At 35.4% G+C, this 27,093-nt stretch overlaps 1 protein-coding gene across 2 annotated transcripts; it reads left to right on the top strand.

Annotated features, from left to right (window-relative positions):
• Nucleotides 1–27,093, top strand: LOC123557636 (F-box/LRR-repeat protein fbxl-1-like). 2 transcript variants are annotated; one of them, XM_045349238.2, is made up of 7 exons: nucleotides 1–74; nucleotides 4,842–6,191; nucleotides 12,896–13,067; nucleotides 13,343–13,506; nucleotides 16,194–16,280; nucleotides 20,196–20,310; nucleotides 22,018–27,093. In XM_045349238.2, the coding sequence occupies exons 2-7, from the start codon at nucleotides 5,020–5,022 to the stop codon at nucleotides 22,105–22,107; spliced, it is 1,800 nt and encodes a 599-aa protein (XP_045205173.2). In that variant the 5' UTR covers nucleotides 1–74; nucleotides 4,842–5,019; the 3' UTR covers nucleotides 22,108–27,093. The 2 variants fall into 2 exon arrangements, with proteins under 2 accessions (XP_045205173.2, XP_045205172.2); XM_045349237.2 differs by lacking the exon at nucleotides 1–74 and adding an exon at nucleotides 1,598–1,890.

Below are 27,093 nucleotides of genomic sequence, written 5' to 3'. Positions count from 1 at the left end.
TGAGGTTCTTTTTCAAAGCGTCTTCTGACGGAGATGGAAATAAATAATTCTGTCACTTTACATGCATTTTCTGGGTATTATTATGTCATATAAAACATTAGTTAAATTTAGTAGACTAAGAATTAGCCCTTTAAATATATAATTGTCTAATTTGTGGAGTAAACTTGAAGTTGGAACATATTTTCCTATGAGCCTATATGCACTATTTCGGATATTTACATTCGGATATGATTGTGTCAATGTTTCGAGATTATGTATTCATTGTGATTCTTAGGTTATGATCTTAATTTTAACATTTTCTACTTTTAGAAATATAATAGGGCTTACAGTATTGTTTTAACAAATCACAACATGTCGTCGAATATTAGTGACATAAAATTCCACAAGATAGTTAGGCCTGGGAAAACTGCAGTCAGGGGTGTGGAAACCCCAATATTTTTCACTTGTACACGGACAAATGAGACTTAAAAATCTACTTGTCCGCAGTCAAAACTTACTTGCCCGGATTTTCAATATTTTAACATGCAAATTATTCTTTATTCTGGACAATAATCTACAAGTAGTAACAAAAGCAAACATAATAAAGTGTCATGTCATACTGTAGCTGTTTAAAAAAAAAGCTTTCGACACTTTAGCTTGTGTTCGTTCGCGAGGCCGTCAAACATTTAACAGAAATACATAAAGGACTGCCGATCATGCCATGCAAAGCCATGTCAGAAAGCGTAAAACTTTCTGACCGTTAAAAAACATGAAACTTCCTGACTCGTACTAGCGAGCTCTTTGTGCTTTGACTGTTGACTTCCATATTTGTTGACAGACAAAGTTGTAACAACGAATTTGTCCAAAACTTTGTGATAATTGTTTATGCAGAGCTCCAGATAAGCTTTTGGTGCAAATGGGTATTTACCCATCACTTTTTGTCTGAATTGGGTATTGGAAATTTGAATTGGGTAAAAATAATATTAATAGTAATAATACCCAGCCTTTTTAGAAGTAATTGGGTATTTGCTAAAACCATTTGGGTATTTCACCAATCTCGCACTAACAACTGAGTATATTTTGCTTACACTAAGTTACAGTATACATGGTACATATCATTAAACAGGATTGACGAAGTACCTAATTACTTTAATGGCACCCTTCAATGTTTAATACAAAAATGTATTTAAAATTGTAATGAATGTTCCATACTGTTTTCTTTTTCACTTTTAATGCAGTCAGAGATCAGTTCATCCACAATATCCCGAACGATGTGGTCACCGCAATATATATGAATTCTCCCAAAAGATGTCATCCAGCATTGGTGACACTACATCGCCACAAACAGATAACTGTCATTGTTGAACAGCAAAATATCCCACTAATTTGTTTGTTTGTGTTGCAACAATATTTTTTCTGCGACCACTTTACATTTTATCAGCGTAAAATTGTTTACAAAGCATCCAAATAACACTGATCAGCAGACTGAATGGTCCTGTGATTTTTCCAATAAATTACAACCTGTTCCGCGGTAACGTATAATCAGTCAGTTAAATCTAGCGTTAAAGTCTCATACCCATTCTAGTAATAAGGAAAATGTGATACGCAAGCCTTTTTTTATGAATTGGGTATTAGGAATTTTACTTGTGTTTCAGTACGCACACTGAATTCAATTGGGTTTTCTGCAATTTTAATTGCGTAAATACGCAAATATGCAGCTTATCTGGAGCTCTGAGTTTGTTTCTGGTTTCGTTTCTTAGAAATCTGTGAGTTATCATGTGCAAAAATCACGCAAGATCGTGACAAGGAACCAGTCAGAACACTGAGAAAGAGATACTAAATTTAGATGCAGTATGGTTTTCCCAAAACTGGAGATATTGAGAGGCCCTCGGCGGGTGAAACATCTATTTCGTACGTCAATTTTTTTATAAACTCCATAAACTTGAAGCACTGTTCAGCGTTTCTAAATTATTCTTTCCTTTTTTCATTTCAAGCCAGAAAATTTTTGCTTGTCCACGGACAAACGGAATGTAAAAACTCACTTGTCCGCCGTCAGAAAGTCCCGAGTCGGACTTAGGAATTCCACACCCCTGGCAGTAGAACTGTACCATGATCAGTTATCATGCTGTATCTGCAGTCCACTTCCAAAACAAACAAAAAAGCAGAAAATAGAATCATAACATATTTTCCTATCATGAGCTTGATCTAGTCCAACTAATTTGATGCTATCCTAAGAAATATTGAGATATTTTTTAGCTCGACTATTCGAAGAATAGTCTAGCTATTCTACTCACCCTGGCGTCGGCGTCGGCGTCGGCGTCACACCTTGGTTAAGTTTTTGCATGCAAGTACATACAGCTATCATTTAAAGGCATATAGCTTTGAAACTTATTTATTCTTTTTCTAGGTCAATTACCTACCTCTCTGGGTCAAGTCCCATAACTCTGACATGTATTTTGAGCAAATTATGCCCCCTTTTGGACTTAGAAAATTTTGGTTAAAGTTTTACATGCAAGTTACTATCTCCAAAACTAATGCAGATATTGAATTGAAACTTCACATGTGTCTTCGGGGTTATAAAACTAGTTGATAGCACCAAGTCCCATAACTCTGACCTTCATTTTGGCCAAATTATGCCCCCTTTTGGACTTAGAAAATTCTGGTTAAAGTTTTGCGTGCAAGTACATACAGCTATTACTAAAAGGCATATAGATTTGAAACTTATTTTTTCTTTTTCTAGATCAATTACCTACCTCACTGGGTCAAGTCCCATAACTCTGACATGTATTTTGAGCAAATTATGCCCCCTTTTGGACTTAGAAAATTCTGGTTAAAGTTTTACATGCAAGTTACTATCTCCAAAACTAATGCAGATATTGAATTGAAACTTCACATGTGTCTTTGGGGTTATAAAACTAGTTGATAGCACCAAGTCCCATAACTCTGACCTTCATTTTGGCCAAATTATGCCCCTTTTGGACTTAGAAAATTCTGGTTAAAGTTTTGCGTGGAAGTACATACAGCTATTACTAAAAGGCATATAGATTTGAAACTTATTTTTTCTTTTTCTAGATCAATTACCTTCCTCACTGGGTCAAGCCCCATAACTCTGACATGTATTTTGGCCAAATTATGCCCCCTTTTGGACTTAGAAAATTCTGGTTAAAGTTTTGCGTGCAAGTACATACAGCTATTACTAAAAGGCATATAGATTTGAAACTTATTTTTTCTTTTTCTAGGTCAATTACTAACCTCACTGGGTCAAGTCCCATAACTCTGACACGTATTTTGGGCAAATTATACCCCCTTTTGGACTTAGAAAATTCTGGTTAAAGTTTTACATGCAAGTAACTATCTCCAAAACTACTACAGATATTAAATTGAAACTTCACATATGTCTTCGGGGTTATAAAACTAGTTGATAGCACCAAGTCCCATAACTCTGACATGTATTTTGGGCAAATTATGCCCCCTTTTGGACTTAGAAAATCCTGGTTAAAGTTTTGCGTGCAAGTACATACAGCTATTACCAAAAGGCATATAGCTTTGAAACTTATTTATTCTTTTTCAAGGTCAATTACCAACCTCACTGGGTCAAGTTCCATAACTCTTAACATGTATTTTGAGCAAATTATGCCCCCTTTTGGACTTAGAAAATTCTGGTTAAAGTTTAACATGCAAGTTACTATCCCCAAAACTAATGCAGATATTGAATTGAAACTTAACATGTTTCTTCGGGTTATAAAACTAGTTGATAACATCAAGTCCCATAACTCTGATATGTATTTTAGTCAAATTATGTCCCCTTTCGAACTTAAAACTCTTTTGATATTTAACATTTTGGGTAATAATTTCCTGCTTCTGTGACAATATTTCGAATAGTCGAGCTTGGCTGTCTTACGGACAGCTCTTGTTCATATGGGCAATTCCCACTCGCGTCAAACACTCGAAAGACCAAAACAGTGGAAGCAAGTTCCAATGAAATTTTCATCGCGCTGCCGATGCTTTACATGCTATAGGTTAAAATGCCGATTATTTCACGAATTGGCCATAAATTCAAATAAAACTTACATGTATCGAAAGGGGATTCAGTTCCTCGTTGATATATGTAAAAGTTTTTAAATAATATCCAAAATTAGGAATTTTCTGGTGATTTAAACCTATGTATGTACTGTACATGATTAACGTTTACCGTGTCTACACATTGTCTACACGCCAGTATGCGCAAGCGATAAAAGCAATATCTTTACATGACTGTGTACTGTGATTTATCCTCCATTATTTTGGTCCTTCAAAGTTTTGACGTTTCAATTGCCTGTCACAGATATAAAACAATCTGCATGTCAAATTATTTTGACTAGATCTTGATCAGACTTTACACTGAGAAGAGACTAGTCTGTTTAGTTAGGAAGTTTCTAGCTGTCCGGTAATGAAATACCTAGCCTTTTTCTAAATATCCAGTAATCAGCTAGGTTATATAGACTTGTTTGGACAACATCAAAAATGAAATGAAATTATCAACAAATATTGTTTGTTGAGTTAATTATTCACAATTTTTCAGTTTTTACTGGATTTAACCTATGACAATAATTATTAGGCATTCTTTCTTGGAAAAGTATGAAATACAACACAAAACAATCCGAATATTCTCCAGTGTTGTTTATGATAAAATAATTACTAGATAGAAAACCTGTAGAAGGTAGTCTAGGAGTCTAGTAATAGAATATCTAGAACAGAGACTAAAAGTCCATTACAAGATGGCTAGGCATTTCCTGTAAAGTAAAGGATTGAGGTTTTGTCTTTGTCGTTAAACATGTGAGATTTTTAAATATTTCTATTTTACTTTTATTTTTTAATTTCAGAATAAATACAGAAAGTGTTGGTCTTGAGAATTTGCCTTAAAGATGCAATTTTTGCTGTCAAGACAGACATGAAGTACATTTTGAATACATGAGATGAAAACTCTATAGGCACTGAACATGCAAGTTGTGCCAGTCATATAGTCAAATGGTCAGTAATAAAATACAATGCTTATAAAACATGGAAACAAGTAATTTGAATGGAATTTCTGAAAGTCCAAAAAATGTGGAAACACAAGAAAAGTATGAAGATATACAGTTACAAACCTGCAAAACAGTAGATGCTGACATATTTAAAGAAGATGCAAGCATTAATGGAATCAATATTGAAAAGATAGATGTTTGTGTAGCAGAACAGTTAAGTGATGATGAAGAAGAAGTTTCTAATGATGCTAAAAAGGAACCTGATGTTGCATTGCATGAGGCGGAATGTACAGTAAACAATGGAGAAGCTTCTGTTTGTACAAGTAGTACAAACACTCTCAGTCAAGATGTTGCTAAATCCTTTTGCTTGCGACATGACGGCACTGAAGAAAGAGTTAAACTCGTAACATCCTATGACTTGGAATGTGTGAATGCTGAAAATGACGATACAGAAAAATTACATGTGACTGAGGATGTCATTGTAAGAGATGAGAATACATGTGTATATAATAGAGATGATTTAAGGATGAAAACAAGTGTGAATCATGAACATGTTGGGGAACATTGGGTGTCAAGAAATATGAAAACATATGAAACTCTTCCATTCACAAATATTGATAAATTGATGACTAAATCTGGCTGTGAAGGAAGTGTGTTTCATGATTTACCTGATGAGCTTATTGTGAAAATATTCTCATATTTAACAACCAAAGAACTTTGTCAAAATGTAGCTCCAATTTGTCGCAAATGGCGGCAGATCTCACTAGACCACAGTCTCTGGAAAAGTCTTGATTTTAGCACTCGCCCTCATCTTTCAAGTTTAAATTTCTTATGGGTGATGAGAAGAGCTCCTCTGCTTAAGAGACTTTTTATCAGCGGTAGAGTGAATGTCACACGTGCTGAAGTTGCCATACTGACTGAAAGTTGTCCAGGAATACAGGAAATTGACTTTGGTTTCTGTGATAATCTTACCTGTGATATGTTACAATGTCTACCCGAGAACTGTCAGGATCTGAGGAAAATTAATGTGGAAGGGTGTGATAAGCTTGAAAATAGAACCCTAAAATATTTAGTAAAATGTAAAAAATTGTCACATCTCAATTTTTCACACTGCATGTTTTTGCAAGACTCGGGCATTATCTTTCTAGCTGGTGGGCTTCCGGAGATAAAAAGCATTAATTTGGATGGAATAAGTTTCCTGACAGACAGGTACCTTAATGTTTCTTTCTTTGTCTTCTTAGCTCTCATTATAGAAAAGATCTTACCTATAGGCAGATGATATATATAAAGCAGAAAATGCTGTGTGACCAATTAAAGGCATTGTGTTTTAGTATTAATCACTGCCAAGAAGAACTGGCCCCTATGCAAGTACAGAAAAATATCAGTAAACTAAGGACAGGTTATTTCTCCAAAGAAGAACAGCAAAGATATTTTAAGAATAAGCCAAAATTTCAATGTTGATTAATCAAAACGTAATTGATAACCTAATGGTTGGTGAATTTTGATTAAGATGAGATATGTATCAGTTTTGAACAAACATTGGCCCAAGTAAACTACACTTCTTAGTTTTGTGTACATTGAAATACCTCCTTATTTTGCTGAACTTTGATGCCCATGCTAGTAGGGTTTTCACAGTTTTTGAAATCTATCTGCTTAGAAAGATTTTACATGCAATTTGATGAAGAAGAATAGCAAGTTTTTGACCAGAAGATAGACAGTGAAATTTTTTGTCCAATATGTCATCAACCTTTTGTGACCGCTCAGTGTCCATCGTCAGTCGTCCATCGTCAGTCGTGCATCCGTCAACATTTTCTAAAAAAAATTTCTTCTTAAAAACCACTGGGCAGAATTACACCAAACTTCACAGGGATGATCATTGGGTGGTCCCCTTTCAAAATTATTCAAAGAATTTAATTCGATGCGAACTCTGGTTGCCATGGCAACAGAAAGGAAAAACTTCAAAAATCTTCTTGTCCAAAACTGCAAGGAATAGAGCCTTGATATTTGGCCTGTGACATTATCTTATGGTCCTCTATCAAGATTATTCAAATTGTGACCCTGGGGTGAAAATAGGCCCCGCCCCGGGGGTTACAAATTTTACATAGACATTATAGTAAAAAAAATTAAAAATCTTCTTGTCTTAAACCACATGACCTAGGTCTTTGATATTTTGTTTATAGCATTGTCTTGTGGTCCTCTACTAAAATTGTTCAAATTATTATCCTTGGGTGAAAAGAGGCCCTGCCCCGGGGGGGTCTCATGTTTTACATAGACTTATATAGGAAAAAAACTTTAAAAATCTTCTTGCCTGAAACTGCAAGGCCTAGGCTTTTGATATTAAGTTTGTTGCTTTTCCTAGTGTTTCTCTACCAAAACTGTTCAAATTATGTCCCTGGGGTGAAAAGAGGCCCTGCCCTGGTTGTACCAAGTTTAATATAGACATATATAGGAAAAAATGAAAGATCTTCTTGTCGGAAAGTTCAAGGCCTAGGCATTTGATATTTGGTATGTAACATTGCCTGGTAGATCTCTAACAAGTTTGTTCAAATTATGCCCCTGGGATGAAAAGAGGCCCCGCCCTAGACTGTTTAATTATAATTACCTGACGACTTAAGCGATTAGGGATCACTTTGCTGTGACCTTGACCTACTGACCTACTTTCTTGTTTTTAGCTCACCTGTCACAAAGTGAGCTTTTGTGATCGCGCAGTGTCCGTCGTCCGTCCGTGCGTCCGTAAACTTTTGCTTGTGACCACTCTAGAGGTCACATTTTTCATGGGATCTTTATGAAAGTTGGTCAGAATGTTCATCTTGATGATATCTAGGTCAAGTTCGAAACTGGGTCACGTACCATCAAAATCTAGGCAGTGCTCCAGCTAGCTATTTACAGCAGGGCGCATCGCCCGTTCCGAAATTCGTTCCGCCCTGTTGCCCCGCCAGGCACCCTGCCCGTTTTACAACCATTCATTTCTTTTTTTTAGCCAAACTTCCCTTTTTTGCCTCTGTGATTATAATACACTGCTTTATTGCCCCCTTTTTATCGAGTGATACACGCCGGGGGGCATTGACATAATTAGCAAACAGTTAAACAATATTACCTGCTGTAATCGTGCCCGAGGCAGACCATGATATTTTAGACTGCTCCACTAGCATTTAAATCATTGAACCTTAGTGTTAAAACAGTTTGCAAACCAGTCTGAGGTCATTATCATTTCGCGCCACCTGTCAAAGTGTACTTTCGTTTTCGGTAATATAGTCGTAAATACCCCTTTATACACAACTGAAACTTAAGTCCAGACAACAGACATTTATATGTAATTAATAAAAATCGATCACAATCAAATTTAAATAGGAAAATATTTTGATTTTATCGTTTTACAAGTTTTTGAAATCGAAAGTAAGTTGTCGTCTGCTTTGTGAAATTGCCGTTTTTTCATGAAGATTTCTTTGAAATTAGTTTACTAAGATGTAATGACAGGGTACACTTTAATGTCAGATACTGTGAAATGCTGTTAAACTGTCTTTGCATCATAATATTTTTTCAAAAATATTGTTTAAACTGGACATTCGACGACTTTTAGAAAAAAGTGTAACATATCCGGATATAAAATTTTGGATACCCGGAATATGTCTATTACAAGTGTTAAACTTGCTTTTAGACTGTTGTAAGTTAAAAACTTTGCCTGATTTCATTTATTTAAGTGGAAGTTTAAACTTTATTTTCTGTATATAATATGTTGCAGGTATAAATTTATAAATATCAAGTAGCCTACATGGAGAAGATGTGTACTGAAATTGTAGCAAGTAAAATAGGCCTAAACACATAGATATTGTTATTCAGTATGCAATTACAAAGAAATGTTACAAGTTGAAAATCAATGCCAAGTAAAATACAAACAGCAGAATTTTTAGTTAATAAATAGGTGCATTAGAGATGACAGACATAGTCTATTAAAAGACCATACCTAAAGTGTGCCAAAAAACATGCCTAAATTATGCCAAATTCCATGCCTAAAGTATGTTAAAATGCACTGTATGCATGGACCAGTTATATTTTTTTTCCGGGGGAGCACGGTCCCGGACCGACCACCACCCCAGAAGTGCCCTTTTCAGTGCCAACACCCTGCCCTTTTTTAATCCTAGCTGGAGCACTGCTAGGTCAGTAGGTCTAAAAATAGAAAAACCTTGTGACCTCTCTAGAGGCCATATATTTCACAAGATCTTCATGAAAATTGGTCAGAATGTTCACCTTGATGATATCTAGGTCAAGTTCGAAACTGGGTCACGTGGGGTCAAAAAGTAGGTCAGTAGGTCTAAAAATAGAAAAACCTTGTGACCTCTCTAGAGGCCATATTTCTCAATGGATCTTGATGAAAATTGGTCAGAATGTTCATCTTGATGATATCTAGGTCAAGTTCGAAACTGGGTCACGTAGGGTCAAAAACTAGGTCAGTAGATCTAAAAATAGAAAAACCTTGTGACCTCTCTAGAGGCCATATTTTTCATGAGATCTTCATGAATATTGGTCAGAATGTTTACCTTGATGATATCTAAGTCAAGTTCGAAACTGGGTCACGTGCGGTCAAAAACTAGGTCAGTAGGTCTAAAAATAGAAAAACCTTGTGATCTCTCTAGATGCCATATTTCTCAATGGATCTTCATGAAAATTGGTGAGAATGTTCATCTTGATGATATCTAGGTCAAATTTGAAACTGGGTCACGTGGGGTTAAAAACTAGGTCAGTAGATCTAAAAATAGAAAAACCTTGTGACCTCTCTAGAGGCCATATTTTTCATGAGATCTTCATGAATAGTGGTCAGAATGTTCACCTTGATGATATCTAGGTCAAGTTTGAAACTGGGTCATGTGGGGTCAAAATCTAGATCAGTAGATCTAAAAATAGAAAAACCTTGTGACCTCTCTAGAGGCCATATTTCTCAATGGATCTTCATGAAAATTGGTCAGAATGTTCACCTTGATGATATCTAGGTCAAGTTCGAAACTGGGTCACTTACGGTTAAAAACTAGGTCAGTAGGTCTAAAAATAGGAAAACCTTGTGACCTCTCTAGAGGCCATATTTCTCAATGGATCTTCATGAAAATTGGTCAGAATGTTTACCTTGAAGATATCTAGGTCAAGTTCGAAACTGGGTCACGTGGGGTTAAAAACTAGGTCAGTAGATCTAAAAATAGAAAAACCTTGTGACCTCTCTAGAGGCCATATTTTTCATGAGATCTTCATGAATATTGGTCAGAATGTTCATCTTGATGATATCTAAGTCAAATTCAAAACTGGGTCACGTGGGGTCAAAACCTAGGTCAGTAGGTCTAAAAATAGAAAAAACCTTGTGACCTCTCTAGAGGCCATATTTCTCAATGGATCTTCATGAAAATTGGTGAGAATGTTCAGCTTGATGATATCTAGGTCAGGTTTGTAACTGGGTCATGTGCGGTCAAAAACTAGGTCAGTAGGTCGAAAAATAGAAAAACCTTGTGACCTCTCTAGAGGCCATATTTTTCACGAGATCTTCATGAAAATTGGTGAGAATGTTCACCTTGATGATATCTAGGTCAAGTTTAAAAGTGGGTCACGTGCCTTCAAAAACTAGGTCTTTAGGTCAAATAATAGAAAAACCTTGTGACCTCTCTAGAGGCCATATTTTTCAATGGATCTTCATGAAAATTGGTCAGAATTTTTTATCTTGATGATATCTAGGTCGCATGTGCTCAAAAACTAGGTCACTATGTCAAATAATAGAAATAACGACGTCATACTCAGTTGAACACTGGGTCATGTGGGGATAGGTGAGCGATTCAGGACCATCATGGTCCTCTTGTTTAAGATACAGCCTTGAAATTTGGATGACATGTACAGTTTTGCACACCAATCTTAAAACTGTTTTTCAGTGACCATTAATGTGACCTACTGACCTACTTTCTAATATTTTAGTGTCAGTTTGCCATTTGAAACTTGTGGCTCATATTACTCAGGTGAGCGATTCAGGGTCATCATGACCCTCTTGTTTAAAATGATATTCTTTTCATGATTTGCACATTGCTGCCAATTGAAACATCATTTTCTGTATACATTTCGTGGTGTGAAAAGCTTGTAACATTGTTTTCATGGTTTGAACAAACTAAATTCATTTTTTAGGTTGACTATACAGCATATATAGAAAGCTATCTTACTCTCCATTTTGTCGGCCATGTCCAGAGCTTGGTTAATGTTTTAATGCACTTCCACTTTATCTCTGTAATTAGGCCTGGATCCAGGGCCGGACCCGTGCCTCCCCTCCCCACTCCCCCAGTTGGCCGAGAAACGACCTATACCCATCAAAGTTGCATGAAACTATTTTGGCAAAGGAATTTTTCTCAAAATTTAGACCTCAAAATGCACCCGTGTCCACCATTTCATACCTCTATTTCAAATTTTCAAGGGGGAGATGCACTTTTGCTGTATCTCGGTTATTAGTTATTACTATATTGGTTTGATTCAATCTCAAAAAGTTGTTCCACATTGTCACTCACATCATGTATGTTTAGCTATGTGTGACTTATTAGCTCACCTGAGCCAAAGGCTCATGGTGAGCTTTTGTGACCGTTTGATGTCCATCGTCCGACGTGTGTCCGTCAACAATTTCTCAAAAAATCTTCTTCTGGAAAACCACTGGGCAGAATTACACCAAACTTCACAGGAATGATCCTTGGGTGTCACCCTTTCAAAATTTTTCAAAGAATTGAATTCCATGCAGAATTCTGGTTGGCATGGCAACCAAAGGGAAAAACTTTAAAAATCTTCTTGTCCAAAACTGCAAGGCGTAGCTTTGATATTTGGCATGTGACATCATCTAATGGTCCTCTATGAAGATTGTTCAAATTGTGCCCCTGGGGTGAAAAGAGGCCCCTCCCCGGGGGGTCACAAGTTTTACAATTTACATAGACTTATATAGGAAAAAACTTTAAAAATCTTCTTTTCTAAAACCACAAGACCTAGGCCTTTGATATTTGGTATGTAGCATTGCCTTGTGGTCCTCTACTAGAATTGTTCGAACTATAACCCTGGGGTGAAAAGAGGCCCTGCCCCGGGGGTCTGAAGTTTTACATAGACTTATATAGGAAAAAACTTTAAAAATCTTCTTACCTGAAACTGCAAATCCTAGGCTTTTGATATTTGGTAGGTAGCATTGCCTTGTGGTCCTATACCAAAACTGTTCAAATTATGCCCCTAGGATGAAAAGAGGCCCTGCCCTGGGGGTCCCAAATTTAACAAAAACTTATATAGGGAAAAAAATCAAGATCTTCTTGTTTGAAAGTTCAAGGCCTAGGCCTTTGATATTTGGAATGTAGCATTGCCTAGTGGATCTCTAACAAGATGTTCAAATTATGCCCCTGGGGTGAAAAGAGGCCCCGCCCTGGGGGTCACTTGAAATAAGGGTTATATAGGAAAAAATACTTCAAAAATTATCAGATCATATTTCCTAGACTGTTTAATTATAACTACCTGATGACCCCAAGGGATTACAGGTTACTTGACTGTGACCTTGACCTACTGACCTACTTTCTTGTTTTTTAAGATACAGCCTTGAAATTTGCATGACATGTACAGTTTTGCACACCGATCTCAAAACTTACTTTCAGTGACCATGAATGTGACCTACTGACTTACTTTCTAATATTTTAGCCTAAGTTTGCCATATTAAACATGTGGCTCATATTACTCTGGTGAACAATTCAGGGTCATCATGACCCTCTTGTTTTCTGGGATACATGAAGATGATGGTTACTGATGTATTAATCACTGTGATAGCTCTAGTTTCCTCAATTATGACCTGTTTCACTATGCAGCATTGAGTAGTTGAGCATGCTGTCTACTGTGAAAGCTCTTATTCTATTTCTGATAATGTTGTTTTCTAGAGGGGTGAAAGGTTTGGTGGACAGTCACTATCTCTACTTGGAAGAGGTGGAGCTAGATGGGGCAGAAATTTCGGATGTAGGGCTTGAGCAACTTTCACGCTGTAAGCAGTTGAAACATCTCGGCATCTCCTTCTGTGAATGTCTTACTGACCAGTCTTTAGAATATCTAAAGGTAAGTATCTACAGCTGAGTCCCATAAGATGTCTTGATCTTGTACTTGAACATGTTCTTTTCTGAAACTACTGGTCTTCAAGACTGAAAAGTCGTTTAATAGAATTCATTTATGTAGTAAAAATGCCTGGGTGGGATTTGAAGGGGTCATTTAATAAAAAAAGTAGCTTAATACAGGTGGTGGTATGTACAATGTCGGCTGTAGTTTTACCTTGATAGCTTGATAAAAACAACATTTTACCTGTTGTAAAAACTTGTGTTACGTTTCTCCTTCAGGAATTAAAGAATTTGGTCTATCTAAGATTACGTAAAGGCAGTGACTTCTCCTCTGATGGTTTGTCTAGTTTCTTCAAAGAGGCTTCGTTATCAAAACTACAGGTCTTGAATCTGTCTGAGTGTTCGGCAGTCAATGATCAAGTTGTGCTTGACATGTCACAAGCGTAAGTATTTTAAATTACCAGCAAGTTTTGTTTTCTCCTTAAAGGGAAAGGCAATGTTGTTTTGATGTTAATTCCATCTGCTGGGATTTCTGTGATCATTTAAAGAAGTGAAAGAATTTTCAAAATTGACTTAAAAATGAGGAAGCTATGAGCATTTAAATCTTTGATCAGAATGGTGGCCATTTTGTTTCCATGGCAACAAAAAAAAATGGCGGATTTATTAAATTTCTAGACACATATTTGAATTGAATTTACTTATTTCTGTAAAATAATTTCTCCTCTTTTTCCAGCTATAATGAAAGAAATTACCATGTTTTACAAATTACACTCAAGAAACATATAAAATTAATCTATTTAAAGGGTTATTTGCTAAATAAAGAATTCAGCAGTGTGTAAATGACCTCATAAACACACAAAATGGCTGCCTCCATGATCGGTAATTTTCTTAAATTTCAAACTGCCATATCTTTTTCAATAGTGGTCCGATTTTAAAAATTCTTCCAGCGTTATGAAAGGCTTGAGTATCACATTCATATGAAATTAACTTATTGTCAGGCTTTCCTTGTCCTTTAACCTTTACCTTGCTCAATTTATAAAATGGATTGGTTCATCATTATATTGTTCTTGTCATCTGTCCGTCCGTCCCTTGTGATCAGTACCAAGCCTACTTATGCGTATTGCTAGCACATTACACTTCGCTTCACAAAATGGCCACCAGAGCTAAAAATAGAAAAATCTTGTCTGGCTTTCACAGGTCAAACTGCTGGCTGGATTTAGATGAAACTTCACAGGAGTGATCAGTACCAAGCCTAGTTGTGCATATCGCCCACACGTTCCGCTTTGCTGCACAAAATGGTCACTAGAGCTAAAGGCATACATAGTGGGGAGACATGTTTTTGTGACAAAAACACCTTCTAGTTCAATTTTAGTAGTACCACTTGTTTATCAAAGGGGTATTCACTGAAAATTTACTGACAGAATAGCAAACAGGCAGACTATGTTCAGCCTGCACATAGGTGCAGGCTGCTCTTGGTCTGCACTGGTTGCAAAAGCAGAATCACATGCCACTACCAGGCTAAAGGTTAATTTTAGTCACATTCAGTCTGATATAGTGTTGGCTAGATAGTTTGTGGTTTTGAGCAAAATGGCAATTTTCTTCAGAAGTTAATTCCTGGATTTAAAATTTTGAACAGCAGATTAATTACTGGTAGAAATGTATTTGTTTACTCGTTCATACCTTCTGTGAAAGCTTTATTATTAAAGGTGGTTCTGTTTTCACAGGTTATGTGGGTATGTCATTACACAAGATTAATTCCTGACAGGAAAATTAAAAGTCTTAATTATGTATATTTGAATTTTGAAACCAATGAATTCATGATGCCACAAAATAGTTGCTTTGGCTGAAACACCTAAACTTATGCTTGTGAGACTGTGAACTTGGGATTTCACAATATTTCGAACCATTTGTAATAGTAATATGATATCCAGTCTAGTCAGATAATACTAGACTAAAGCAGTGTACTCACACAAGAGATTTTTAACAACAGGAGGCTATAGTAATCCTTTTCTAGTGTAAGTGATACACAACTGAAGATACTTTCCACACAATACAGATTATCTCCCCTGGCTGATATCTTGCGGTTCATTCCTTAAAATCTGCTAAAGGTAAGATGAAAAAAATTCATGATGCTGTAAAATTCTGTTTACATAATGTAATCCACATCTGGATGTACCAGTACATAATGATTAACCTCAGAATTTTATCCTTTTTAGCTCGACTATTCATAGAAAAGTAGAGCTATTGGACTCGCCCATGCGTCAGCGTCTGCGTCGGCGTCCGCGTCCCGATTTGGTTAAGTTTTTGTATGTAAGCTGGTATCTCAGCAACCACTTGTGGGAATGGATTGAAACTTCACACACTTACTCACTGTGATAAACTGACTTACATTGCACAGGTTCCATAACTCTATTTTGCTTTTTTACAAAATTATGCCCCTTTTTTGACTTAGAAATTTTTGGTTAAGGTTTTGTATGTAAGCTGGTATCTCAGTAACCACTTGTGGGAATGGATTGAAACTTCACACACTTATTTACTATGATAAACTGACTTACATTGCACAGGTTCCATAGCTCTATTTTGCTTTTTTACAAAATTATGCCCCTTTTTCGACTTACAATTTTTTGGTTAAGGTTTTGTATGTAAGCTGGTATCTCGGTATCCACTAATGGGAAAGGATTGAAACTTCACACACTTGTTCACTGTCATGATGTGACATGCAGTGCAAAGGGTCAATAACTCAACTTTGCATTTTACAAAATTATGCCCCTTTTTCAACTTAGGAGTTTTGAGTTAAATTCTTATATGTAAGCTGGTATCTCAGTACCCACTAATGGGAATGGATTGAAACTTCACACACTTGTCCACTGTCAATAGCTGATAAGCACTATGCACGTTCCATAACCCTATTTTGCTTTTTTCTAAATTATGCCTCTTTTTCGACTTTCGTATTCATTCAATCGACAAGGCTGTTGAATAGTCGAGCGTTGCTGTCCTCTGACAGCTCTTGTTTATTACTTTATAACTTGTACCTTCTAGAAAACTGCCACCTAAAATGGCTGCCAGTTTTATCAAGGGAGATAATTTAAAGTTTCATTTTAACTGTATGTTTCTTTTTATATGATATTAGGTGTGGCAGTCACTTGAAGGAGCTGTCTCTGAGCTGGTGTTGGTTCATCACAGATACGGGACTCATCTCTATAGTGGATCACTGCTGGTAAGTATTTTGCATCTCTGTCAGAAAGAAGTGATGCCAGGGGAGGTAACTTGAGTGGTTTTAGGGTTGGACAGGAAACAGTTTGTCAGGAGTTGTTTGTCGAACACTTTGATCAATGTGGGGAAGTTATCAGTTTCTTGCAGAGAATAGTTCATTGACTGTACAGAATCTAAAAGGATTGATTTACTTAACTGACCTTTACTACATATTTATTAAGTAAAATACTGTTGAAAAATGAGTATAAACTTGGATCAGTCAAGTTGAATTTTATGCTTTGAGGCTGTTATAAGAGGGCATGCATGTTATAGTTTTAACAGTTACCAAAGATTGTTCCTGTCTTCAGGGGTTTCATAATTAATGAAGTAGAGGTTGGAAGTTACAAAGTAGAAGGGGGACTGGGGTTCCTCCCAAATAGAACTTTATTTCTGTCAGAAGAAGTAGCCAGGACTTTAGACCATTAAACAGGGGGTAAATCCCAATCTCCATGCCCTTAATGAAGCCCTTAGTCTTAAAGAAAATGATTGTACTGTACATCTTTAATTCTTGCTTGCCAGAAACTAGTTTCATGATAACCTGAAATATTTGTATGGCGCCAGTGTCATTATATATTCTTTGTATTCATAAACTGTACATAATTGCTCCAGCTTTACCTGAATTCCAACATACTTTATTGGTCCCTTTTGTAAGTGTCTGTTATGACAGGTTTTACTATTTATTACATACCTATATAAATTCTGTTAAAAATTCAGCTTGTATTTCACAAGTGAAATATGAACAAGCACAAAAATATTCTGTATTGTACCTTTTGTATTGTACATGGCAGTATTACTTTCATTTAATATGCATGACCTGATACAGTTCTATAAACAGCGCACTTCACTCAGTTCTATTTTAACATTGAAGATTTCGTTCAAATACAAATTAACAAACAAAAAAGGTGGAGGTATATATATAATAAAATGGTCATTAAAACAGTAGCTAGATCTGGGATTTTGTATTCCGCTCTCATGGGTTTTGCAAGGTCGGATCACACTCGGTTCTTGCACGCCTCATTAGATCCGATCTGACAAAATGCACTCAAGCTGAATACAGCATCCCAGATCAAGCTACTATTATAATATCCCTATTATATCTAGATGTCACTCTCATTGTTAACCATTTCTGTAGAATTTGATAAGTGTATTTTTTTTATTTTACAAGGTTTTCATTATTGTTATGGAGTGATTTACTTTCTAATTTTATATCCATTAGCAAAAAACTGAAACCTTATCATTCATAATTATAATAAGTTACGGCTTTTAAAATTTACTGTACAGCAATTCAAGAGAAAATTACGCCAACATCTTATAAATCATAACATCTAATTATGAAGGGGTGTAATTTTGTAGAATAAATAACAAGAATACGTGGGCCTTAGACAATTTTGATACAGATCTTGCTTAAAGTATGAATTTTATATGCTACTTAATTGGAGCAGTCTCGTCATGTTACAAATTGAGTAATTTAGCTAAAGTTCAATTTGTGACATAAATTTAAAACATGGGGGCGTCTTTGCATACAGAGAAAAATCTAAAAATGTTGCCTAGTTGTCAAGAATGATTTAATGTTAAACTTTGGTATTTGTGTTACTTGCAGAAAATATTTTTGATAATGTTTGCAGTGAATTCTGTCCTTAAGACCCCCTGTGAACAAAGACATCCTTAATTTATAGACTGCTAAATTAAATGTTATTTTAGGTTTTGAAAATTTTTTGCTGGTACATTTTTACCAATGAATATCGACATAAAGACCACTCTTTGGCTCTTCCCCCATGGTAGTATAATGCATTTCTTTGCCACCACATTTTTAGGTGGGAGGTGTGTGGTGGGGGGGTGGGGGGAGGCACTTAGATTTACCAGTGACCATGGGTCAGTCTATCCATCTGTACATCTGAATTTGTGTTATGTATAATCTCAAAAAGCGTTTGACCTAGAGTCATGAAACTTCATAGGATTGTTATTCAGCATGTGAAGTTGTGCACCGTATGTTTTGTTTGGGATTTCACTCAGTAAGACCATAGTTACTGCCTTTGACAGGCATAAATATGCATAAAGGGCCCAACAATTTGTGTCACATGTATCTCAAAAAACATTTGACCTCGAGTCATGAAGTCATTTTTATTTGGCATGTGAAGTTGTACAACTGGGGTTTTGTTTTGGATTTCACTCAGCCAAAAGAGGCTACTGAAATTCTGGTATTACCACTGGTCATTTCACATATAGATTATTGCAATGCAATATTGTATGGTATTCCTCACTGTGAAATTCAGAAAATGCAAAGGATACAAAACATGTGTGCCAAACTCGTTTTAAGACTCAGCAACTATGACAGTTCAAAACAAGCTTTGTTATGACTACATTGGCTTCCTATCAAAGCTAGAATTGAATTTAAGATTTTAACTGTCATGTTTAATTGTTCAATCGGCCAAGCTCCATCTTACTTGACTGAATTATTATCAGAACAAGCACCAAAACATAGTTTAAGGTCTTCAGACTCTGTTATAGGTTGTTACGAGGTACCATTTAACAAACGTAGAACATTTGGCGACAGAAGTTTTCAAACTGTAGGACCGAAACTATGGAACAGACTACCAGTAGAAGTGAGAAATTCTGATTCGGTAGACACTTAAGAAAAAGCTCAAAACACTGTTTTTTAAAAGCTTTGAATCATGGTTCTGATTATTTCTCTGTTGGTGGACTGAATATGGTAGAGACGCTGAGTATACTCTGCTATGTAGTGTGATCAACGTATGCTTTATAATACGCAATGTTGTAATTTGCACTGTACAGAAATTTTGTCAAATATGTCGTGTTTCATTATTTGATACCATTATGTATATAATTTATCATGATTTTTCTTTTTTTAATTTAATGTACAACGCCAGTGAATATACTATGTGTAAAATTAGGCGTTTAATCAAATAAAGCAGTTTCAGTTTCAGTTTCAGCCAGACCAGAGTTATGGCCCTTGACCTAGCCCAAAGGGCTTAAAACTTTGTGTATCATGTGACTCAAGAAGTATTCTACTTAACTTCATGAAACATTGAATTAGATTCAGCATTCGAAGTTGTGCACCTTATTTTTAAGTGGGATTTCACTCTTAAAGACCAGAGTTATGGCCCTTGACTTAGTGAAAATATGCATTTAAGGCATAAAGTTTGTGTTGCATGTGTCTTGAAGACTATATGACCTGGAGTAATGGAACTTCATAGGAATGTTGTTCAGTATGTGAATATGCACCTGGCTTTGCAAGAGATGTTAAAAGAATACATGTTTATGAGATGAACTTATGAGTTTGATGGAATTTTTTATATTTAACATGTTCTATCATAATAAATAACTTTCAATTTTATAATGGGGAAAAGGCACTTTTGGCCATGAAATTAACATTATTTAAAGTATTGTATATTGAAAAAATATCCTACTACCACCCTCAGGTACCTTTAACATGACATAATCGTGCCATGAGAAAACCAACATAGTGGCTTTACGACCAGCATGGATCAAGACCAGTCTGTGCACCCTCGCAGTCTGGTCAGGATCCATGCTGTCCGCTTTCAAAGCCTATTGCAATTAATGAAACCGTTAGCGAACAGCATGGATCCTGACCAGACTGCGCGGATGCGCAGGCTGGTCTGGATCCATGCTGGCCACAAAGCCACTATGTTGATCTCATGGTGCAGCTCATATAGTTTAGATCTAGATCTTGCAAAGTAAAGTCGCAAGTATTGAAAAACCCATTATTTTGATCAAACATTTGTTCAAATTTATTGAACTTGGACTACCTGATGCACCCTAAATATGTAGTAAAAGCAGTTATTGCTTATTACCATGTATGTTTAAAGCCAATGAAATTTGTTGTTGTTGTTTTTTTCAGCAATATGGAGAATCTGGATCTGTTAGGTATAGATAGGATCTATGGCGAATGCTTATCGAGAGTTCCAGAGGAAATGACAAAACTCAAGTTCCTTGATCTCAGACAGTGCAATCAGGTATAAAACATGGATACTTAGGGTTTTAATGAAAATAATGAACTGAATTATTCATTCCAAATTATAATGTTACTTGCAATTTGTTCATTAGCATATTGTGAAGTCATTGATATTCTTTGGGTTTTAATATTCATGGGTTTTCTTTGTTGGGTCAATAGACAGTGAAAAATTTCATATAAGTTAAAACAGTGATTACTCAATGTTACTCGGTGACAAGAAAAATGCTGGGGTTGTCTCTAGGGTTTTGAGCAATCGAAACACAGTATACTGGGGACCACATTAGCCCTTATCATGCTGGGCACGATTGATTCTGCCTTTGCGACCAGTGTTGATCATGATCAGACTGAATGGAAGTGCAGGCTGATCTGCACTGTTTGCCATTCATTCAGTATCTTTTTGGTAAGCACCCTTTTAACAATTAATGGTACTGTCCATTAACGAATGATGGACAAGTTCATTATAGAAATTTAGCAGGGTAAGGGTTAATTGCTTGAGTCTGCTGTAGTGCTAGAGCCATTGATGCTCTAGCAACCATTCTTTCAGTGTATATTTTTCACTGGGTGAAAAATAAAAAATATATGTATAATTTGGTCAAAAACATCGAAAAACATGAAACAGAAAGAAACTTTGTGTTAGATGTAAGATCAAATATCATTCGCCCATTTCCACCAGATTTTATACTTTCACTTGTGGCTATGCCACAATTGCATCTGGTGGTCATTTGTTGCATGATTTCTCAATCTTATACTATAACAAACAAATGAGCCGCGCTATGGGAAAACCAACATAGTGTGTTTGTGATCAGCATGGATCCAGACCAGCATCTGCGCAGTCTGGTCAGGATCCATGCTGTTCGCTTTCAAAGCCTATTGGAATTAGAGAAACTGTAAGCAGACAGCATGGATCCTGACCAGACTGCACAGATGCGCAGGCTGGTCTGGATCCATGCTGGTCACAAAGCCACTATGTTGGTTTTCTCATGGTGCGTCTCAAATATCTTTCACCAAGTAAACTACAAATGCAATATTTTCACAAGAGGCACAAGAGTCATTGGCCTGACTTGATCACAAGATCTGATGTAACTTGTTAAACAAACAAGTTGTCTATCAGTTTCATGTTTTTCAATGGTTTTTAACCAAATATTTATTATTTGATATTTTTCTGTCAAAAATATATTTGATATTTTTTCACTCTAATATTTCTACAATTCACAGAAAACCTTGTAATAAATTTTTCTCTTCCAATCAAAGGTTCTTATTTGCAGCATGTGGCTTTACAATATATTTCCTCATTCTATACAAGAAAATATATTTTATTTTAAAATTAAACATTTCAACTTAATATTAATGCGACAACAAAAGCTTGTCATTCCAAGAATGCAGATACTTTACTTTTGTTAAAAAATAGAAATACGGCCAAATCTGTATTTAGCAGCCAGCCAAGGGAGTGACAATCCGGCTAATTAATACAGGTGGCTACTTAAGTTGAAAATAAGACAAAAAGTCAGTAAGGGAAGGTAGATGATAAGCTGGTTAAGGCATGGAGGTGCTTAATACAGGTGGCTGCTGTGACAGTTTCAGTTGAAAATTTAGAATAAAAATGTTATTTAACAAGATGTTCCGAACTGTAGTGGATATGGATGAATAACTAATCAGCAGAACAGCCGTATTGGACACTAGTATAATTTGATGGGGTTATGTTTTGCAGATACTGGATAATCTCATTGTTGACATGGTTCGGCGGAAGAAGGATCTAAAAGTGATCAACTACTACGGGGAAGAGTTTGTGCATGACTAGACATCCGTAATACAAACACTGCTGTAACATGAAAATTTGATCTGGAGTGGTTCATGAATCTGGCCATTTATTGGTTCTTCCGGAATGTGTTTCGACATGGAAGTCTTTCATTAGTTCTTTCTTGACATAAAAATCCTTCCTTTGTTGTTTGACATGGAAGTCCTTCCTTTGATCTTCAAGAAAATGCATTTACATGGAAGTCCTTCCTTTTGGATATCAACTAGGAACTTCTTCATGAAACTTTATTGAGATGGAAGTCCTTCCTTTGCTCCTTGACATGGAAGTCCTTCCTTTGTTTACAGGAACTTGCATTTTACTTAGTTATGTATAGGAGCAAAGCTATGTTACTAAAGCTAAAAGCATAGAAATTGGAATCAGCATTACTAATTTTTTTTGTTACTAACACTTTGAAGGCTTAGCCTCATATATCCACACTTAGTCAAACTTGTCTTTTAAAGACAACCTTTGTAAAAAATGTAAAATGTGATCTTTGTCAACGATGAAGGTTTAAGAGAAAAATGTTGTGGTTTTTATTGTGAGGTGATTTTGATATAGATTTGATGATTCCTATGATTAGGAAAACAATTAATGTTACTAGGGTCAATGGAGATGTTAAATTTTCTTTTGAAAGTACTAGAAATCTATTCATTTATTTATTACTTTTTTTTTCAAGATTTTTTATGTTTATTGATTTGTTTTCTTAAGTTTATTTTTATTTATTTACCTGTCAGAGAAAAAAATGTTTATTGAAACATAAAACATATTTTCCTGTAGTTTACATTCATTTTTATGTGTTAGTGAATAGGTTATGTAGGAATGTTGCAAATTATGCAGTTGATATAAGGTGAATTTCTCTTTTTTATGTTTTTTTGTTTTGTTTTTGTTTTTTGTGTATGAATTTAATTTTGCAATATCCAGACATTAAGTATGTATCAATGAGCTGTCTGAGGGTGGTAGTTGGATCTTTTTTGAATTATTAAAATATCTTAGTTTAATAATTTCAGTGTATGTTTCCTTATGAATTCACAATATCAGAAGAAAAAGTATATATTTTTTTGAAATTGCACAAAGTTTTTGTGTGCAAGATGTTCTGAAAGTGTGATAACAATATCTACACAAATAAGGTCAATGTTGAATTTTAAACATTTTGTTTTTGCATCAGAATATGGCTGGATTCACAAAGGAAAATACTCCATCAATTTTTTTTTTTTTTTTTTTTGATAAATTCATAAATTCAAAAGTAAAGATATTTTGAAAAAGTTATGGCCCTTTATGTTGCCCGCCTGCATAGCTCAATAGGGAGAGAGCAGATTTATGGATCGCTGGGTTGTGAGTTTGATCCCCGGGTGGGGCATATATTCTCCGTGACAGTTTGATAAAAGACATGGTGTGTACAGTCATTTGTCCTCCACCTCTGATTCATGTGGGGAAGTTGGCAATTACTTGCGGAGAACAGGTTTGTACTGGTTCAGAATCCAGGAACACTGGTTAGGTTAACTGCCAGCTGTTGCATAACTGAAATATTGTTGAAAAATGGCATTAAATACAAAACAAACAAACAAACCTAGAAAACTTGTATTTCTTTTTATTAAGGTTGACTTTTCTTGAATTCTGTAAGAGCTATAGCTTTGAAACATTGTACATTTGTTTATTATCATTAGATTAGTAAAAAGGTCAAGAACCATAACTCTCTCTTGCATTTTGTCAGAATTTTTGGCCTTTTTAACTAAGAAAATCTGTATTTCTTTCTTGTTTTTCGTTTAAGTTCACTTTTCTTGAATACTTACTATAGCTTTGAAACTTCATTTTTTCCCCTCATCAATTTAGATGTGTAAGAAGGCCAAGAACCATAACTCTTTTCTTGCATATTGTCTAGCACCTTCAGATGAGCATTGGCACTTGCAGACAGTGCTCTTGTATTTAAAGAGAAATTGAGGGAAAACCTTGTTACAGAAAAGATAGAGCAAATAGTAAATGAGCCGCACCATGAGAAAACATCCATGCTGTTCACTTTCAAACCCTATTGCAATTAAAGAAACCATTAGCGAACAGCATGGATCCTGACCAGACTGCGCGGATGGGCAGGCTGGTCTGGATCCAAGCTGGTCGCAAACGCACTATGTTGGTTTTTTCATGGTGCGGCTCAGATGTGTTTTAGTTTTGTTTGTTTTATTCCATTTCTAAACTGTTCTGTTGTAACAAACAGTTTCATTCAAATTGATGTTACTTTTATTCCAGTCTTTCGTAACAGTACATTAAATTCAGTATAAACACATCTTGATTGAAGTTAAATCATGTAACATAAATTGATGATTTATACTGAATTAAACTTGGTAAAGTTGTCTGTTCTAGCTACATTTTAATTCAGCCAGGATTTTCAAAATCATTCTTATTACATGACTCCTAATATAAATTGCCAGTCCATAGTTAGTGCTATTGAAAAGTCTATAGCTGAACACTTAGTTTTGCTGGGTTAAAGACAAAACTTGCAGAAAAAAATTATGAAAATATATTTCTGCTGTCGTGTTCTATGAACTGCAGGCAGTAGTTTTGGCTATTGCATTGGAAGCCTTTCAGTAAGTGTATTTAATTTATATGATTCAAGATGTTATTGTAGCATCATGCTTCAAAGTACTACTATAATCTTTTTTCTCGTCGCAATATTTATCATGTTATTAACTTAGAGATATTCTCTACATTTGACAATTTCAGCATTAGGAAACTCGTCAGTTTGCACTGTTTTCACTTTTATGTACAGTTACTTGCAAATAAAAGCACTTTCCGAATTTCAAAAAAAAGGGACTTAAATTGTGAAGCATGTCTCCTAAATAATTTAAGATAGAAAGTTTTGCTTAATGCTACATAGTATTCACAAAAATATCCAATTTTTCCCTCACAGTATTTACTCTGTGACTGTTTCCAATGTCATCTGTGTTTTTCAACAGTAATTTGTCTGAAACTTCCATATTATATTGGTGTTATTAATTTTCATTTACAAACATCAAAAGTTTTTTTCCCCATTTTCAAGAATTTTGAAATTTAAATCTTCAGGCAAATCCCATTATTTATTATTTTCATAGTACATTGATGTTGAATATTCTACTTGCACACATAAAGGGGTATAATGTAATAGATGCATGAATTTATATACTAGTATAATGTTTTTTGCACAGACTTATAAAACTGTCAGTTTTTTACTCTTTTATAACTGTATATATCTGTATGAGGTTTATTCATGCTGTGATTTGAGATTCTTTCACCAGTTGCAGATGTGGATGGAAATATTCAACTTGAAGGTGGCTGTTTAGGTGGTCAAGTGACCACAAAAGAAGTTATTCAAGAATCAGAAATTCCCGTCAGCATCTGCAACCAATGATAAATTCTTTGTTTTGCGTACCATATTCTTAAAATGATAGCAGAAATAAAATAAAGTAAATAACTTTCTTTAAAGCACTGTTTTATTATACTAATAGCAATGAATGAATTTACACATGCATTCATAAATGTAATATCTTATGACATTATTTACAGCATGGGACTCTTCCTATACCCATATGTGTGAGACTGTAACATTCCTTCACTGGTTATCCAGCTCTAAGGTAACCGCTAACAACGGAACTCGACAGACAAGTTCATTATAAAAATTAAGCAGGGTCAAGGTTAACCATCAATTAATAGCAAACATACAATCAGTCTAATGACTTTCTTATAGCACTTTTTTCTTACAGTAGCCTATTTAAGAAAGTGCATGAAAATTGCATCCATAAACAGGAAAGACGTGATGGTCCTAAAGCAAAAAATTTAAGAGTTCAGGGTCCAGTTGTTCGAAAATTTATTCGGCTGTTAAACTAACCGTCTGTTAAAAATTGATTAAAAATATTAGTATTAACGGGAAACTCCAGTTTGATGTTTTGATTTAACTTTAAAGACTTTTTAGTTGTCAACATCCTTAATTTCAGAATTTAAATTGTTTCACAAAGTTTTATAACATGTCGTAATATAACACTAAAAGTTAATCGACCGTTCGCTTAATCAACTGTTTAACGTTCGAACAACTGGGTCCGAGTGTTGTTCTATAATCTGCCGCAAATCGTTACGATGTTATCTATATAATAACATTTTTGAATCAAGAAATACTCTTATAAGTAGACAAGAGGTTCTGCCAAGGTATATGATTTGTGTCCGCTGTTATGGAAAAAAGAACTACTGCACAGGTCTATTATATACATGTAGTTCATTAAAAGTCATTCACAGCACAAGTGTCATCTTACGACCTAGGTGTAAGATGGAGTTTTCCAGCTCCAGTGAAAACATGGGAAACTCGCGTCCAGTATGCAAGGAATATGGTTTCCATTGCCTGAAAGATTTTAGGTAGGTCATCTTATGATTGTTCCAAGAGATCATGTAAAATGAGCTGCGCCATGAGAAAACCAACATAGTGGCTTTGCGACCAGCATGGATCCAGACCAGCCTGCACATCCGCACAGTCTGGTCAGGATCCAGGCTGTTCGCTTTCAAAGCCTATTGCAATTAGAGAAACTGTTAGCGAACAGCATGGATCCTGACCAGACTGCGCAGATGCGCAGGCTGGTCTGGATCCATGCTGGTCGCAAAGCCACTATGTTGGTTTTCTCATGGCGCGGCTCAAATTATTAGTGATACATTCCATTTCCTTTGCATTATTTTTTTCAGTTGCCTTGTTCCAGGGTGTTATATGTAGAAATATATTGAGAAATATGTAGAAATATTTGGAAATAAGTAGAAATATATTGGGAAATATGTAGAAATATTTGGAAATAGGTAGAAATATATTGGGAAATATGTAGAAATATTTGCTATGCATTATAGTTAAAATTGTCATATTCCAAAGAATAATGTAAAAATTTAAGCAATATTTGCTATGCTTTATTTTGTTAAATTTGCCATGTTTTTCCAGTGGGCATAAATGTTGTTACTGTGATATTATATATAAATGATATAAAACAG

This window comes from Mercenaria mercenaria, chromosome 5 (assembly GCF_021730395.1).
Source record: "Mercenaria mercenaria strain notata chromosome 5, MADL_Memer_1, whole genome shotgun sequence".
In the NCBI taxonomy this organism is placed as follows: domain Eukaryota; kingdom Metazoa; phylum Mollusca; class Bivalvia; order Venerida; family Veneridae; genus Mercenaria; species Mercenaria mercenaria.
This window is presented reverse-complemented; position numbering and strand designations above follow the sequence as displayed.

Bases quoted from the DNA above. Each gene is read 5' to 3' on its own strand.
- LOC123557636 (XM_045349238.2), top strand. From the start codon at position 5,020: ATGGAAACAAGTAATTTGAATGGAATTTCTGAAAGTCCAAAAAATGTG. The intron at 6,192-12,895 runs GTACCTTAATGT...GTTGTTTTCTAG, and splicing joins ATAAGTTTCCTGACAGACAG to AGGGGTGAAAGGTTTGGTGG. The intron at 13,068-13,342 runs GTAAGTATCTAC...TTTCTCCTTCAG, and splicing joins AGTCTTTAGAATATCTAAAG to GAATTAAAGAATTTGGTCTA.